Source organism: Ranitomeya variabilis, chromosome 3 (genome assembly GCF_051348905.1).
Source record: "Ranitomeya variabilis isolate aRanVar5 chromosome 3, aRanVar5.hap1, whole genome shotgun sequence".
NCBI classification, from domain to species: Eukaryota; Metazoa; Chordata; class Amphibia; order Anura; family Dendrobatidae; genus Ranitomeya; species Ranitomeya variabilis.
The window spans coordinates 108735034-108753687 of record NC_135234.1 but is presented as its reverse complement, the minus strand read 5'-3'; the positions used below and the strand labels follow the sequence as shown (position 1 = coordinate 108753687).

At 45.6% G+C, this 18654-nt stretch overlaps 1 protein-coding gene across 1 annotated transcript in view; it reads right to left on the bottom strand.

The window, feature by feature from the left end:
- The window catches only part of DPH1 (diphthamide biosynthesis 1), a 326351-nt gene that overhangs the window by 288388 nt on the left and 19309 nt on the right, over positions 1-18654 (bottom strand). The window contains exons 2-3 of the mRNA XM_077294484.1: positions 11177-11329; positions 4013-4076 (exon numbers count right to left, since the gene is read on the bottom strand). Coding sequence (XP_077150599.1) covers positions 4013-4076; positions 11177-11329 — 217 coding nt within the window. The remainder of the gene's footprint in view (positions 1-4012; positions 4077-11176; positions 11330-18654) is intronic.

Below are 18654 nucleotides of genomic sequence, written 5' to 3'. Positions count from 1 at the left end.
GGGCGCCCAGGTCTTTTTGCATTGATGAGTTCACCAGTGCTTTCTTTCTTTCTCAGGATGTAGATTTTGCCACTCCTCATATTGTAGCAATTTCTCGGATGGGTTTTTTCTGTTTTCGCAGCTTAAGGATGGCTTGTTTAACCTGCATGGAGAGCTCCTTTGACCGCATGTTTACTTCACAGCAAAACCTTCCAAATGCAAGCACCACAGCTCAAATCAACTCCAGGCCTTTTATCTGCTTAATTGAGAATGACATAACGAAGGGATTGCCCACACCTGTCCATGAAATAGCCTTGGAGTCAAATGTCCAATTAATTTTGGTCCCTTTAAAAACAGGGTGGCACATGTTAAGGAGCTGAAACTCCTAAACCCTTCATCCAATTTTAATGTGGATACCCTGAACTGAAAGCTGAAAGTCTGAACTTCAACTGCATCTGAATTGTTTTGTTTAAAATTCATTGTGGTAATGTCTATAACCAAAATTAGAAAAATGTTGTCTCTGTCCAAATATATATGGACCTAACTGTATATATGTATATATATATATATATATATATATATATATATATATATATATATATATATATATATATATATATATATATATATATACACACACACACACACACACATATACACACATATATACGCACCGTACCAAAACCCTGACTAATGGAAACCCAGCCATTGGGAGCAGCTTGTCCCTCATTCACATTTACGTCATTTGACGTGGGATGGCCTTTATGCGGTTTTGTTTTTTTTGTTTTTTTAATCACAACTATGTTAGCCAAGTACCCTATATTATTTTCATGCACTATTGCTATTTATTCATATACTGCAGGGTATTTGCTCATTGTTTATCTTAGGTTTTGTCTATAAAAAAGATAAGGGTGTAAACCTCTGTAGTTTGTGTGTTGTGTCTTTTTATTTTAGTTTTGTACAATCTTCGAGACACATGGCACCACGACACTGCATATCCTGAAGACTCTAAATTGATGTCACAGCTTTCCCGTTCGATTAATTCAGATAATAATGTGTAATACTGCATCAGTCACTATGTTATGGGATTGTTTTCTAAACACAAAGACTCCATACAGTCTATGCATAAGGTCCTGTCATGTATGTAAGTCCTTATTCTCCCAGGAGCCATTAATTGTATGTTACGTGCATTAAAAACTATACAATCTGAAATGACAGACATCCGAAACTGTAAAGGAAGAGTTGGCTGCAAATCAGATGTTAAAAAATCTCACGCGCCTTCCACTAGTGTTTAGGTTGGCCCCCACAGGCTCATCTTTTAACAAACAGCAGCCCATGTCTGAAGGCAAGTACACATCATATACAGCAAGATCCATTACAAAGACATAACTCCTTCTGACATTAAGTGCTTGGCTGCAGCTACCACCAGATCAGTGCAGGACAGATAAAAAAAGGAAGAGAAGGAAGAAGAAGCATTTTACAGTCAATCAAGAAACTACCGCTAATTCTTCTGTCTAATACCACAACCTCTACCATCTAATTGAAAGAGCCCAATTAGAGAACAAAGCCAATAATACCATCGCCAGCTCAAAAGAAGAAAAAGAATATAGCTATAAGGACTGACTCCATTAAGCAAGCCTATAATGGATATCATAAAATGTCCATGAGACTTTAAAAACAATAATCCCATAATCTCAAGGCTAGACGCCCAGATCAAAAAAGATCTAGAATTTCAACAGATACTTTGTGGCCACCTGTCCACAGAAAGTACCTGGAGATGCAGAACCTTACACTTGGTAGACTCATCTCTACATGCCAGGACCCTTAGTTGGCACATGGTCTACGCACATGGATCCTAGATCCAGCGGTCTGAGGGTCCCATCAATCACAAGATAGGGGGTCAAGCATGCCTAAAGCTGCTCCAGTCTACGTCTACTGATAGAGAGTCAAGTAGAGCCCAAAGCCACCATCTTAGTCCTACAGACAGTGGATAACGAGACATGAATTATGATCAATTACCACTCCTTGCAAATGGAGAACACGAGAACCTCTTTCTCTTCATCTTAGGAGGTCCCAGGCCCCCCAGTGATCAGACAAGCATCACCTATCCTGTAGATAAGAAGTTATTTTTGGAAAACAGCATACTTGATGCCAAAGTAGCCCACTAAGTATACCAGGCCATGTGAAAGACCAAACTTTCAGGATTATGCCAATAGACATTTTAATGTTCTTCAGTATATCTCAGCATTTAAAAGTAATTGAGCCAAATTTATTGTTGACTGAGAGACTTAATATAAGCCTGGTGTGCTGGGAAGCTCTATGTATGCACATTAACCATGCCGCAGGAGCACAGCGCACTGGATGCATTAACATCCAGCGAGCAGACAAGACTATAGTCTTCGCGTAGTGCTGGTAGTCGAGAGGACTTCAAAGAGCACATCACAAATTATTGATGTTCTCCTGCAAATCCACATACACTGCAAGGCCCAGGTACTTTTCCAAAGAAACTTAAAACTGACCAGGAGCTCCCACCTGGAGGAACGGTATTTCAACAGAGCCAGAAGAAAACCTCTATGTCATGCCCGTAGACCCGCATAGTCAGACAAACTCCCATAAAAGACTTTATACAACACAAATAGAGTAATGTGGACACATGCCCTTTACATGAGACAGATCTTGGTTCTTACATCTGAACAGATGAGACCGTGCACAAGGGGAGTTGCGAGAGGGCGAAATAGGGTAGAACCCTCCTGTAGGATGTGTTATGGAGTTAGTGGAAATATTATAGTATGTCAGAGCATGACCATTGACCGAATATGAGGCGGAGGATAGCTCCTGCTATAGTGGAGTACTATCCCCCAAATGGGGAATCCTTTCACAATGTGTGTATTTGCTGACCCCTAGTCTGATGTCAGATCCACCTTTAAAGTGTAACTACTATCAATAAATCAGTAGATACAGCTTTAGCCAGAGTCCGTGCTCTCCACAAAACCGCAGATTTCCCCCATTTTAGAGATGATCCGCTGTCTGCTTCTGGACCGTGGCTGAAGCCCATACTGGCTAGGAGACGATAACAAATAGTCTTTATATGACACACTTAGAAGCCAATCTTGGAAATACTCCAATTGCAGTGACTGACATTTGAAATATTTCTTCAAACCCCATGGTGGTTCTTTACAGGTTGTCAAATTGACACAGACAGCTCAGAGTTAAGCTAGGTCTATCAAAAAACTGAAGTATAATACAGTAATGGCACTTTCATAGAAATGGTCAGTAAGACCATCCCTCCCTCAAAAAGCATACGTATGCATGCAAATCTTTCAAAGCTAACACCACTGACACCTTTATATCATCTATCGGTTGCTGCACTTCCAAATGATTGCCGTTTTAAGCCACATGCAAATGACGCATGAAATGATGTGGATGTTACAGAGCACTTCTCGAGCTTCTGCCTCCTGAGGTCATTTCCCCGCCTAGCACTAGCCGTGATGGCTCATGTTTCAATTTACTTGCCTGGCACCTGACCTCCCAGAGTCAGTGAATTATCAGTCTTGCTAAGGATGCTGATTCTGGGTGGGAAAGAAATCTCGGAAGGGAAGTGCTCTGTCATGCCCAGAGCACTTAATACCTCATTTACATATGAATGAAAACTCTGATGTCCTGGAAATGCAGCAACAGATAGAAGACATAATGAGGACAATGGATCTATCTTTCAAAGACCTATATGCCCTTATATGCTGTTATTGGGAGTTGATCTTCCTGACAGATTCACTTTTAGCAAGTGAAAATATTTGGGTTAAATAAAGCTCCCTGACTCTGATCCAATGTTTATTGTTTTTCCAGGAATTAGAATTGGAGTACAATATACAAATAGAGAGATAATGGTTTCCTAATTTAATGTTAATTGCACTTAATGCAGTGGGAAAAAAAGGAAAATAATTACCGAAAACTCAGGACAGATCCAAATTATTTTAATGTGCAAAACCATTTTACAAGAACAAACCCGTAGATGATTGGTAATTGTGATCCTCACCTCTCTATGATATCTGCGATGGTACAGGCAAACATCAGCAGCCCTTCCGGCATCTGTAAAGCAACTGAAAATGAAAATGGGAATGAGCCAAATGATCTTGAAATCCACCATACGGCATCCTGTCCTGCACACAAACACATGCAACAGGGGTCTGAAGAGCTATTACATAAAACATCACAGAAAGAATAGCAGCGAGTCAAGCTAAATACCAGGATTAGCGTCCAGTAGGAAGCATGCAAATGTGACATTTAAAGATCCTGAGCACATACAAGAGACAGACACTTGAGGAAACATATAGCCCATGTGGGAGATGTAATGTTCAAGAGGAAGAAAAATAAAGGATGGGAAACATCTAAGCAAGAAGGAAAGAGATAAGCTTTAGAATTACAAATGGCAATAAAAAAAAACAGCACAATGTACAGAGAGACAGACGGCTACGGAGCACAAATAGGTTATTGTATGGACAAATCTAGCACTGCATCAGAGACCAGCAGAGAGGAAATGATTAGAGAGGAAAAGGACACAGGACACTCACAGGCAGGTGGACCTAATGGGATCAGAGGTGCTCAAAGGCATCAGAACACAGAATGAGGACATCAGAATACACGGCCTGGCGGGGGGCTAGCGGCCCATCGGATGAGTCAGTATTATCTCTTGACATCCCGGGGTCCCAACACCTGAACCATCACAAATACATGCAACGTTGCTGGCACGTCACAAGGTGCACCATCTATTCTTCTCATTATCAGCCGGCTTCTATGTAACAGATAAACGAGATATCTCTGAACAGAGAACCTGTGACGAGAGGCCGGCATCGACAGAGGATAGTACCACGTTCCTACACCTATAGAGAAACATGTAATATTACGCTCCATCACTGCCTCCTGTACATTGCGACATGGAGACTGCTACTCTTAAAGGGAACCTGTCACCCCCAAAATCGATGGTGAGGTAAGCTCACTGTCATCAGGGGCTTTTCTACAGCATTCTGTAATGCTGTAGATAAGCCCCCGATGTTACCTGAAAGAGGAGAAAAAGAGGTTATAATATACTCACCCAGGGGCGGTCCCGCTGCGGTCCGGTCAAATGAGTGTCTCAGGTCCGGTCCGCCGCCCCTTATCTTCATTCCATGACGTCCTCTTCTGGTCTCCGCTCCGCGGCTCCGGCGCAGGCGTACTTTGTCTGCCCTGTTGAGGGCAGAGCAAAGTACTGTAGTGCGCAGGCGCCGGGCCTCTCTGACCTTACCGGCGCCTGCGCACTGCAGTACTTTGCTTTGCCCTCAACAGGGCAGACAAAGTACGCCTGCGCCGGAGCCGCAGCGTGAAGACAAGAAGAGGACGTCATCTGATGAAGATAGGAGGTGCCGGACCGGACCGCGACACCCATCGGAGCGGGACCGCCCCCCCAGGTGAGTATAATCTAACGTCTTTTTCTCCTCTTTCAGGTAACATCGGGGGCTTATCTACAGCATTACAGAATGCTGTAGATAAGCCCCTGATGCCGGTGAGCTTACCTCACCATCGATTTTGGGGGTGACAGGTTCGCTTTAATTTTCTCGTGTTCTCCAAAGTCTCCAGAACAAACATGGATCCAACCTGCACTGACTCTGGAGAAGAGCGTTTATCGGTCCAAGTGCGAACCAACAAAATATCTGATCTCAATGGGACCAATGTAATGTTATGGGGCCGCGCACATGTCTGATACCGCTGCATATGTAAGCAGGTTGCGGGATGCAGAGCAAGGGTTAACAGGTTTATTTACAGGGGATTACTCCACGCAGGGAGACAGAGGGTTAAACAAGGGCACAATGAACATAGGAGAGTCCAAGAATAAGAATGACGGCTCAGGTAACAACAGTTCCTGTGATGAAGTTGTGCCAGAAGCTCCGCAGACTATAACTTCTACTGAGGACTCAACGGCGCCGACAACGGCTGGCGTGGTGTTTTTACTAATGGGGTTCAGCAAACAACAATACCCCGTCTTCTGGTCACAGTGGTCGGTCTCCGGTACCTTCCACTGCCCCAAGTCCATATACTGTAGTGGCTACTTAACGGTGAGGGCCACAGTCCTGTAGGAGCCCAGCGCGGCTCTGCTAACACACGCTGGCGAAGTCAGGTCACAAGTCTCTGGGCCGACATTCACTAGTACAGTCGGGATGTAAATAACGGTCACGCTCCCGGTCTCCTTCAGGGGTCACGCACTCGGTACTCACGATCCTGAAACGTCGGGTACCTGGCTTTATAACGGTCACCGGGCACACACTGCCCATCTCTCTCTCTCTGGTCCCTGCTGTTGATGGGGGGGCGACAGCGGTCGCTGGTCTGTGTGGCTCTGATGCTCCCCAGATGGAGCACTCCGCTCTCTGCTGCTGCAGCACCCGGCTTGGCTCTACGGGCACGGCTCTGCACGGCTCTGCTCCGCAGGCAACGGGGGCTCCTTCTATGTGGCCCGTTGCCACTCAGATACTCTCTGATGAGGGAAGCAGAGTACACCGCTCACCATTCTGCGTGCTGCTCCCTACGCTGTCCTCCTCGCTGATCTGAGACGGCACCTGACTGACTTGCTTCGCGCTTTTTCTTTTTATGTCTCCGTCGCAGCGCGCCTTTTTTTGGCTCTGCCCACCCTCCTGGGTTCAAGGGCTGGTCCGGCTCCCTCAGGCAGCCCCCCACACACCCCCGGCAACCGGGGAAGGTCCGGCTCTCTTAAGCCTTCCCCTGAAACAGAGGATGCAGCCCCTTCAGTTTGGACCCGGCACGCAGGTACCCGCTGCCTCGTCGACCCCCTTACACATACTCTGATCGCACTCGGCCATGCAAGTCAATGAGTGCATGGGAAACATTGTACTGCATTTGGATGCCATCTGAGTGCAGACCGATGTCCGCGGTCTCACAGAACGGAGAAATTTGTTTCTCCATCTTCTCCTCATCCAAGAGAATCAGAGTTGATCAGTGTCAATTGCATAAATCGACCCAATTCTCTAGGGTGAGAGAAAATACGCTCAACCACAGCCTAATGGAGATTTTTGCCTTTTTCGATGTATTGTAAAGGAATGGTACCAACATCTTTTTCCCCCAATTGCATATTTTAGCATGTTTAAACTCTTAAAGACACAGCCATTTGTCAACTTAGAGATTCTGTTGGTCTTCCCCTTCTTCCAAAAGTCAATTTACCTTTTTGTTTCTTTTTAAGACTAAACAGCCGTACGATGGCTTGCTTATTGTGGGATGAGACTTCGTTTTGGATGGATCTGTTCACTTTACCATATAATGTACTGAACAGAAGGGAAAAAACCTTCTAATTTAACAGATTCTAGAGGGCACATGGAGACGCTAAGCCCATTCCTCGGCACCTAAGCGCATTTTTGGTTCATTGTCTTCTCTCATAGGATCGAAAGGAGAAAACAGTAAGTCCCATTTGCCCCACTGCTGGTTTCCGGAGCAAAGCACGTGACCTACAGGACCAGAAACGAAGAGGACATGTGCCTTCATCCCAGAAGACGACTCTCTGGCCGGGTACCCAGACTGACAACCATAAATCTGCAGCCACAAGCGCCCAGGAGTGCAGCTGCCCTGTATGGTCCCATCCTCTCTCCTGGCACAGTCATGGGCAAAGGAAAAAAAAACCCTTATTTTCACCTTTTGTTTTTCGATTTCATTTTCCGGGGCTGTGTGGCAAAATGACCTGGAAACTTGATTTTATGGGTCTCGTAACTTTGTTTTTCCATGTCTTTTGCATGGTGAACTGTAGTTTTTATCAGTACCATTTTGGCTTGCATACATTTTTATCCTTTTTATTTAATTTTTTTTGTGGGGGAAAATGTAATAACCAAAAAACAAAGTTGTTGGTTTTTTTTTTACACTATTAATTGTATATTCTGATAAAATTAAATGTTTACAGATGCTGTGATTCCAATATATTATTTAGCTTTTTTTTTTTTTACATAGTTACACAGTTTGATAAAAAAAGATCTATGTCCATAAAGTTCAACCTTTCTCCACAAATTATACATTTGTCACTAAATTATCTATAACCCACAGTTATGTGTACTGAAGAAATCACCCAGTTCTTTTATAAAAGCTGTTCTAGTGTCGGCCATTACTACCTTTTGTGGTTGGCATTGTCTGACTGCTCTAACTGTAAAGAACCCTTTCCTATTTAGCTGCCAGAATCGCCTCTACCCGTAATGAGTGCCCCCTGTTCCTTTGTGTGGTCTTTGGAAGGAATAAGTCATGTACCAGTCCTTTGTATTAACCACGTATATATTTTATACATGTAAATGAGATCTCCTGTGGCATCTTTTTTTCCAAAGCTAAACAAACCCAACTTCTCCAACCTCTCATATTTCAGAGTATGAACAATGAGATTATTGCAGGGTCGTCAGTATCGCTGTATGTAGGAAAACTAATCTCCTGTGAAACCTTGGGCTTCATAGCAGCACCAAGAGGGTGGGCCTTCATTAGGCACCCCACAGTTGCAGGAACAACATTAAACCGCAGTGATCAGAGTTAGATTGCCACAGGTTGCCAGTGAGTTAAAAGTGTTTATTCACTTTAAAAATATTAAATATATAAAATTTACTAATGTAATTGTATTATCAAAGGTGTTGTGATCTCTAAATATCAGCATGGCCCAGAGTCCTAGTAGACCTACAATCAGCTTAGATTTCTTTTGTGAAATGTTTTCAGTGCTGTGTATGAAGGGACTGGCCACTTTTAATACCCAAGCCAGTCTCCTTCTCTGTCTACCCACTGGTTGTAACAGAGAAGGGTGATGCCATAGCCATTTAAATTAGCCAGTCAGCTCCTTACATGCAAAGAACTAATGATGTGCTGTCAATGGAAATGATATTCTGTGTCAAAGCACAAGTAGTAAGTGGGTGAGCCAGGACACAGACCACACTGTTATTTGGAATATGGACAGCCCCTTTAAATTAGGAATACAAATTTTACCATGGGCAAACCCTTTGATATAAATGTTTGGACAGTGAGGCTACAATAAATGGTTTAACAATTCAGTTCAATACATAAAACATTATACAGCAAAGTAGTAATTGCCTCTTAGTTTTAGTTGAAGGTGGCCAGAATTTTATTTAAAGAGGATCTTTCACTGGATTTATTCATTTAAACAGAGTACGTCCTCTAATATGTACTGCTCTGCTGATTCTGAAACAGTTTTTTTTTTTTCTTCTTTCCTTCTCATTTCCAAAGTTATGCCCCCATTAAACCTTCAACCAACTGGGTGTATACCACAAAACTTATCAGTAGGTGTGGTTGTGTTTTGATTGGTCAGCATCAAAGGAAAGAAAAAAAATGCCCACTGAGAAGTTCTGTGGTATGCGCCCAGTTGGATAAAGTGAAAATTTACACCTTTATTACTAGGGGGCTATAACTAAAGAATGGAGGGGCACATAAGAAAAACTCTTCTGGAATCCAAGGATCAATGGCTATTGCAGGAGGTACTCAATTTAAAAGTATAAAATACAGTGAAACTGGTGGTGGTTAAGCCACCCATATACATTTGATTAACTTCGACTGAACCCGCCAAAATTAACTGGTTAGGCCAAAAATCAAATATGCATGGGGATTCTCCACACAAAAATTGGGGAAGACAACCATCTGACATGTCCGACTTTGGACTGCCAATCCTTTTGTGAGATAAGCCACCACCAGAGATGTCTGACAGCGGCCTCATAGATAACACAGGAGCACTCGACAAAGTGAGGAAGAATTGGGCCAGACGCCTGTGGGGAGAGCTGGGCCAGACGCCTGTGGGGAGAGCTGGGCCAGACGCCTGTGGGGAGAGCTGGGCCAGACGCCTGTGGGGAGAGCTGGGCCAGACGCCTGTGGGGAGAGCTGGGCCAGACGCCTGTGGGGAGAGCTGGGCCAGACGCCTGTGGGGAGAGCTGGGCCAGACGCCTGTGGGGAGAGCTGGGCCAGACGCCTGTGGGGAGAGCTGGGCAAGACGCCTGTGGGGAGAGCTGGGCAAGACGCCTGTGGGGAGAGCTGGGCAAGACGCCTGTGGGGAGAGCTGGGCCAGACGCCTGTGGGGAGAGCTGGGCCAGACGCCTGTGGGGAGAGCTGGGCCAGACGCCTGTGGGGAGAGCTGGGCAAGACGCCTGTGGGGAGAGCTGGGCAAGACGCCTGTGGGGAGAGCTGGGCAAGACGCCTGTGGGGAGAGCTGGGCCAGACGCCTGTGGGGAGAGCTGGGCCAGACGCCTGTGGGGAGAGCTGGGCCAGACGCCTGTGGGGAGAGCTGGGCCAGACGCCTGTGGGGAGAGCTGGGCCAGACGCCTGTGGGGAGAGCTGGGCCAGACGCCTGTGGGGAGAGCTGGGCCAGACGCCTGTGGGGAGAGCTGGGCCAGACGCCTGTGGGGAGAGCTGGGCCAGACGCCTGTGGGGAGAGCTGGGCCAGACGCCTGTGGGGAGAGCTGGGCCAGACGCCTGTGGGGAGAGCTGGGCCAGACGCCTGTGGGGAGAGCTGGGCCAGACGCCTGTGGGGAGAGCTGGGCAAGACGCCTGTGGGGAGAGCTGGGCAAGACGCCTGTGGGGAGAGCTGGGCCAGACGCCTGTGGGGAGAGCTGGGCCAGACGCCTGTGGGGAGAGCTGGGCCAGACGCCTGTGGGGAGAGCTGGGCCAGACGCCTGTGGGGAGAGCTGGGCCAGACGCCTGTGGGGAGAGCTGGGCCAGACGCCTGTGGGGAGAGCTGGGCCAGACGCCTGTGGGGAGAGCTGGGCCAGACGCCTGTGGGGAGAGCTGGGCCAGACGCCTGTGGGGAGAGCTGGGCCAGACGCCTCTGGGGAGAGCTGGGCCAGACGCCTGTGGGGAGAGCTGGGCCAGACGCCTGTGGGGAGAGCTGGGCCAGACGCCTGCGGGAGAGCTGGGCAAGACACCTGTGGGAGAGCTGGGCAAGATCCCTGTGGGAGAGCTGGGCCAGTCGCCTGTGGGAGAGCTGGGCCAGTCGCCTGTGGGAGAGTTTGGCAAGACGCCTGTGGGAGTAATGGACGAAACAGCTGCCGGATAAACAATTGGCTGAAAGCTATCTAAACTGTGTGAGGTGGTATCTCTCCCCCAAACAACTTTAGCTCCTCATCCTTTTACTCCTAAAATATATAAGAATAGATTCTATTAGATTAACAGAACAATCCATAAGGTTTGCAGCAAGTACCTCTTTTGGCCGCAGCTTGTTGAATTCTCCATATAGTCTTGGGAATTTCAAAGTTGTAGTTTTGAGGCAGCACAGAGATGGCTTCCAAGAGTAAGACATTCTGGGAGATTTCATCTGGGATTTGGTTAGCAACCCGACGAACCGGCATGCGACCTGAAGAGAAATTACATAGTTGTATTTATGGAACATTTTTATTTCTACCAGTGTTTCACTTTGATTTGTAGACAACAAATACTGAAAAAGGACAACAACATACCTGTAATGCACTTTTCTCACAAGGGACTCTAATAAGAACGCTTACAACGCGAAATGGATCATTTGCTAGACTATAAAATATTAGTTCAAATGAAGGTTACCTATAAACAACAATAATAAATCTTAAAAAGGAAAAAAGATACCGTAAGTAAAAGAATTAAGGTTTATGTTTCTCAATCCGAGGAAAGCTAGAAATTTTGACAGAGATCCTAATTCCAGTCCTGGATCACTTCCGAAGCTGTAGTTTTGGTAACAAACACACGTGTTATCTGCTAGCCTTCTAAAGGATAACCTCATCCTCACTATTGATTGACAGCTTTTTGCTCATACTGTGCATAGGCAGAAAGTTGCAGTACTATATAGCAGGATCTTAACAACGCTATAGTTCTAGCAGAGCTGCAGAAGATAAACAGTGATTTCTCAAAACTAGCAGGAAGCCCAAAAGTAATCCATTGCTGTAATCAGGATCTCTGGCCCTGCTTCATGTTGCTGTCAGATGAGGCAGCAAAATACAAGTGACAGACTCTTTGTAAGGTAATAAACTAACAAGAGAAAAATGGTATCACCAAGACCAAATCAGTCATATAAATATGAATCCAAAGACATACTGATAGCGACCCTAGATTGTGAGCCCCAATGGGGACAGTGTCAATAATGTTTGTAAAGTGCTGTGGAATTAATGGCGCCATATAAGTGAGTTAAATAAATAGTCTATTGGGCTAGGTCTTATTAAACAAAGGAACTTTGCTGCAAACTGACAGACTTTCCTTCCCAACAACAGCCACTCACCAGGGTTGACATAATCTATTACATTAAGAGGATAAAAACTTTAATATCCAAAAATCAATATAAAACAAAGACTAGACTGAATTGAAGTCAAATTTGAGTTGAGTTTCCACGATTTAGTGCAGACGTATCACCTGACAAAAGGATGGTGGTGAAATACATTTCAAGTGCCTATGAAGTGATGCTGCATGAGATACCGCAGCTTCTACGGTGCCAATACTTCGCACCATCCAGGTTTTTGCTACAGAGACGTGACCGGCTGGGGCACTCTCCTGGTATAGCTCTTTCATATCAACTAATACGGTACGTATTTGCCAAAGTTTTTACAAAATATTTAGGGAACCGGGTGGACCAAAAGTAACACTGCAGAAATATAAGGACTATCAAAGAGCGACGACTGAAGAATCCAGGTTGGTCGTGATTATCACCATAATAACACATCGTTATCTCCTCTACTTTATGGAATAAGGTGTGTGACTTCATTCCTTGTTGTGGAACTGCAATTAAAGGATGAGGTCCCACTTGTTACTAAGTGTTAGTCCTTTATGGTACACAACTTCAGTTCATCTTATTATTAGTGATGAGCGAACGTGCTCTGAGAAGGTGTTATCCGAGCGTGCTTGTGTGCTATCCGAGTGTCTTCGGCATGCTCGAATACTATGTTCAAGTCCCTGTGCCTGCATGTCTCACGGCTGTTAGGTAATCCCTGCTTGTGTTGCAGCTGTCTAACAGCCACGAGAAATGCAGGGATTACCTAACAGCCGCGAGACACGCAGGGATTACCTAACAGCCGCGAGACATGCAGGGATTACCTAACAGCTGCGAGGCACAGACCGCGGTCTTGCACGCACGGATACCCATCATCAGGCAAGAGAAGTCAGGCACACCCCATAAACCGTCGTAAACCGTGATTTACTTCTAACAGATTTGGCTTGAGAAAGGCATGTGAATGCCGACGTCGCAGCAAAATATATCTGTATATACCAACATCTTATGTTCTGTATTAGTGATGGACGTTTTGCCTATTTTGTTTCCACTTGGATCATTAATAAACTGTTACTTATTGAGTGCCGAAGATTTCTACTCTTCTAACAGCCGCGAGACACGCAGGGATTACCTAACAGCCGCAAGACACGCAGGGATTACCTAACAGGCGCGAGACACACAGGGATTACCTAACAGGTGCGAGACACGCAGGGATTACCTAACAGCCGCAAGACACGCAGGGACTACCTAACAGGCACGAGACACGCAGGGATTACCTAACAGGTGCGAGACACGCAGGGATTACCTAACAGGCGCGAGACACACAGGGATTACCTAACAGGTGCGAGACACGCAGGGATTACCTAACAGGCGCGAGACACGCAGGGATTACCTAACAGCCGCGAGACACGCAGGGATTACCTAACAGGCACGAGACACGCAGGGATTACCTAACAGCAGCGAGACACGCAGCGGCGGGAACTTGAACATATTATTCAAGCACACCCAAGACACTCGGTTAGCACACGCACGCTGGGATTACTCCTTATCCGAGGACGTTCACTCATCACGAATTACTATCATTACCGGAGAGCGGTTACAAGTGCTCCAGTGTCTTTGAATGTTATTGTGATATACTGCGGTAAATAGTGATCACATCTGTGAGTGACATTGTCTTATATTGTTTTGGCGACTTGACAATACATTTCATACACATCCTGTATGCTCAGTGCCCATTAAATGTTGCTTTAATTATTCTTGATCGTTTTGCAGACGACAAGGTTTCCTGTTGTCCTGTTTTGCTTTGCAGACACCACAGCAAAATCTGTTGGGAACATTTCTGCAAATCAGAAGATGTCACCTGCCGAGAAGACGTTTTACTGGTCACATCTTCCGTCTTACAGATTATGAAGCAGCTAAATATTGTAGAAGTTCGCCATATTAGCCGATTCTGGGGGCACAGTGGCACCTGAGAAATTGGCGACCTAAGTTTTTACATTCTTTATTCAATTAAAAAAAATACTATTGCATAAAAAAAACTTGGCCATTGAAGCCAAACAGTGTTATTTGAAAACATCAGTATCCATATTACACTTGTGATCTTATAGACTATGGGCTCAATTCTGGTGTAAAAAGCTATGAAGTGTCGCAAAATTCTCACGCAAATTAGGGCTGTGGTAAAGTTCTGAAAATTTTAGTGTTCTCGCGCCACTTTCGCTCAGCTCCAACAAAGTGGGCACAGCTGTGGTGGGAAAAGAGAAAAAGGGGTCTGGACATTGGCAAACCCATCAAGTCAAATTTCATGATAATTCGTAGTGTTCACAACGCCTCAAATATTCCTCGGCCTCTGACTCAAGTATGGTTTGTAGAGAGGGGCACGCTCCCGATTTAATAAGGAGGTTGTCCGGTCCAAATCGGTAAGTCTGCAGTCACTCCTCAATTTCCATGACACCGACTCCACCAAAATGGGCTCCAACTGCGACTCCACAGCCCGGCTGCTGACAGTTATGGTATTCTTGTTCTTTATAACTCGAACAGCAGCAGCTGCGAGATCTAAACCATCCAATTTTAATATCTGAAAAGCGACAGCGCCATTTCAATATGGCTGCACATCCTCCCATCAACAATTTTAATACAATTACATTTTTTTCCATTCCCAACTAACTTGTAACACAACAATATCTATGTGAATTGCAATTACAATGTCAGTGGCACCTCCACCCTTCAAAAAATATTTAAAATAAAAACTAATGAACAATCCATTCAGAAAAAAAAAAAAATATAAGGCTAGTTTCACATTTGCGTTTAAATCCGCAGCGTTTAAAATGCATCCGCAAGTTGTGGAAAAAACGCATATAAACGCGTACAAACGTGGTGTTTTTTAGACGCATGCGGTATCGCATGCGGTTAAAAAAAAGCTGCGTTTGTACGCGTTTATATGCGTTTTTTCCTGCGTTTGAAAAATTAAGATAACCAGACACCGCCAATGGGACTACAGAGGGCGTGTATTATGGGATCTCTATATATAGACCCTAGGGCTACTGAAATCTTAACAGTTTGCTACTATATCCTGTGTCATGATGGATCTTCGCATGGAGAGCTTTTATTTCAACCTGGATTTAAGCATCAAGCTGTTTCTTGCCTGTGCTTTTGCTTGGGAGCAAGACAGAAATCGAGAAAGATGGAGAAGGAGACAACGTAGGCGTTTTTGGAGGCACCCCATTATCGAACTACGTGAGAGCCGTGGAGCCTATCACACGCTGTATGCCGAGCTTAATGCCAACCCGGAGAAATTCCAGGAATACACAAGGATGTCGCAAGACTCGTTCCGGGATTTGCTTGCTCGTGTCCAAGGAGCCATACGGCGACAGGACACCCAGCTCCGTAGAGCGATTCCACCGGAGGAACGTCTGCTGGTTACATTAAGGTACGTTCCAAATCTAAACCAATGACAGTCCAAATTTAGTGTTTTCTGACATGTATGTTTTGGGTATTTTCCTTTCTTTCTTTAGCGTAACCACACCATAAATAAAATAGATTGTAATGTTTTTTGGGTTTGTTTTTCTTACAGATTTCTGACAACCGGAGAGAGTTTATCATCCCTCCACTTCCAATACCGGCTTGGAATATCCACCCTGTCCGGAATAGTTGCGGACACCTGCCGGGCTTTGTGGAATGTACTCCAGGATGAGTTTATACCCCTACCCACCTTGGACATGTGGCTTGAAATTGCGGAAAAATTCTGGAGCGTGTGTGATTTCCCGAACTGTTTAGGAGCGGTGGATGGAAAGCACATCCGCATTATCAAACCTGCCAGAACAGGATCGGAGTATTTCAACTATAAAAAATATTTTTCTGTTGTGCTCATGGCAATAGCCGATGCGAACTGTCGCTTCATCGCCGTGGACATTGGAGCTTTTGGCCGTGGCAACGATTCCCAGACTTTCAAGAACTTGGATATGGGCCGCCGTGTGTATGGCAAAAATTTCAATTTTCCCCCGCCACAACCTCTCCCCAACACTCAAGGTCCACCGATGCCATTTGTTATGGTTGGGGATGAGGCCTTTCAGATGTGTGAAAACCTACTGAAGCCCTGTTCCAGTCGGGACTTGAACCACACTAGAAGGATCTTTACCTACAGACTGACCAGGGCCCGAAGAACAGTAGAGTGTACCTTTGGCATTCTGGTCGCTAAATGGCGCATTCTTGCATCAGCCATAAATCTAAAAGTGGAAACAGTCGACGAGGTGGTCAAAGCCTGTGTGGTTCTGCACAACTATATAATGGCTAAGGAGCAACCCAACATTGAACTGGATGAACCAGTTGCACACCCACTGCCCGATTTCCAGCATCACTCGCTGCGGTCAACTGCAGCAGTTGGTCACATGCGGGACCAATTTGCTGCCTTTTTTGATTCAGATATTGGACGTGTGTCATGGCAGGACAATGTTGTGTAAATGTCCTGTTGTAATTAGATCTGTACCAGTAATTTTCTGATATGAAAATAATATTTCTCATTAATAAACTTTAGTTTTGGTTGTGTTGACCGTGTCTCCTATGTATTTCCTCTACAAACCAAGGCTGTCCTAAAACTGGCAGTATTTGGTCTGTATTTAATATCAGTTTTTGTAATCCAAAACCAGGAGTGGGTGATAAAGGCAGAGGTGCTAGTTATTATGTTAATATCATAATTTACCTCTAATTGTTCCACTCCTTGTTTTGACTTACAAATACTGATATAAAACACTGGCCACATACTGCTAGTGTTATGGCAGCCATGTTGCTTTAGTGGTAAGCTTGTTGACGTCATTGCGTCCTGATTCTGTTCTGCTGTATCCATTGGACACAGACTGAAGAGACAATGACTGTCACACTAAAGAGATCTATATTCATCAAGTCAGGTGTCAGAAATAATTAATTCATGATGCACATATAACAGCCTCATGAATTCACTGTTTCTGACACCTGTGCAGGTGAGCATAGATATGCAGTGTGTGACCACCATTGTCCCTTCAATTTGTGTATAATAGATTATGTACAAAGAAGAGAAAATGGAGGTTATACATGGCAGTTCTCTACTCACCAGGTCAGGTGTCATAACTAATGAGTTTTTTGACACCTGACCTGTTCAGTAGAGGTCTGCACTGTATTTCCACAATTTTCTCTTCAGACTGCCACACTAGTCACAGATAAGAAGAGATTATGGAGATAATCTAATATTTTTGGGCCACCTCATATCTGTATACTAAAGACACACAAAGCTGCAGTCTTTTTTTTTTTTTTTTTTTATAACTACTGGAGATATGATGTGGCCCAAAAAGTAAGTGTGTGGCGAAGTTTCTTAGTTGGTGCACGGTGTGTGTTGCCGGCGGCGGAAGACACAATAAACCAAACACAATTGTGGCAAATCAAATTTTTTTATTTTTTAACACCCAAAAAATGTATTTACTGTGCCGGCTTGGGGTACAGTGATGTAAACGGGGTGTGTGAAGCACTGAGGCCTGGCTAACCGTGGACGACGCAGAGGTGGCAGGAGAAGGGGCAATGAAACTAGAAGGGTCTGGAAGTTCGGGGATGGGGCTTGAAACATGAGAGGCTTGAGACGCACTGGAAGGGTGAGACAAATCTGACATTACAGACACATTGGGAGGTGAAGGGGGAGGAATGCTAAGAGTCCTCTTTTTTTTGTGGGTTTTTTTTTGTTTGCCTGGTTGTGGGAGGTGTTGGTGGGCTCATATGGCGTGGCGTGGTGGTGGGTGACCTGTCAGGGCCCGGCTGCACTGTGTCACAGTCCATAGTGCTCGTAGATCGTGCAGCCATGCCAGAGTCCATAGTGCTCGTAGAGCGTGCAGCCATGCCAGAGTCCATAGTGCTCGTAGAGCGTGCAGCCATGCCAGAGTCCATAGCGCTTGTAGAGCGGAAGGCCATGCCAGGGTCCTGCTGCATCGTGGTGGCGGTACGGAAGGCCATGCCAGGGTCCTGCTGCATCGTGGTGGTGGCGGTACGGAAGGCCATGCCAGGGTCCTGCTGCATCATGGTGGTGGCGGTACGGAAGGCCTTGCCAGGGTCCTGCTGCATCGTGGTGGTGGCGGTACGGAAGGCCATGCCAGGGTCCTGCTGCATCGTGGTGTCAGTGGAGGTCCAAGCAGGAGCAGCGGTTGTCATGGTGGTGGCGGTGGGATGTCCAACTGCACTGGGCATGGTGGTGGTGCTGTAGTGGTGTCCGGCTGTGGAAGGAATTGAGGTGGCCGTGCAGTGGGATGCAGCAGAGGTCGGCATTGAGGTCAATCGTGACAGTGAAGGCACAGGTGGATATGCCGACACTGTCTGCTGGAAATACAGACTCTGCTGCATAGCCTGCACGTAAGCAGCATTGCAGGCCTGCATGACACTCAGCTGGAGATCAGGAGTAAGGTGTTCCGACATGCCCTGCTCAATTTGGTTAAAAAAAA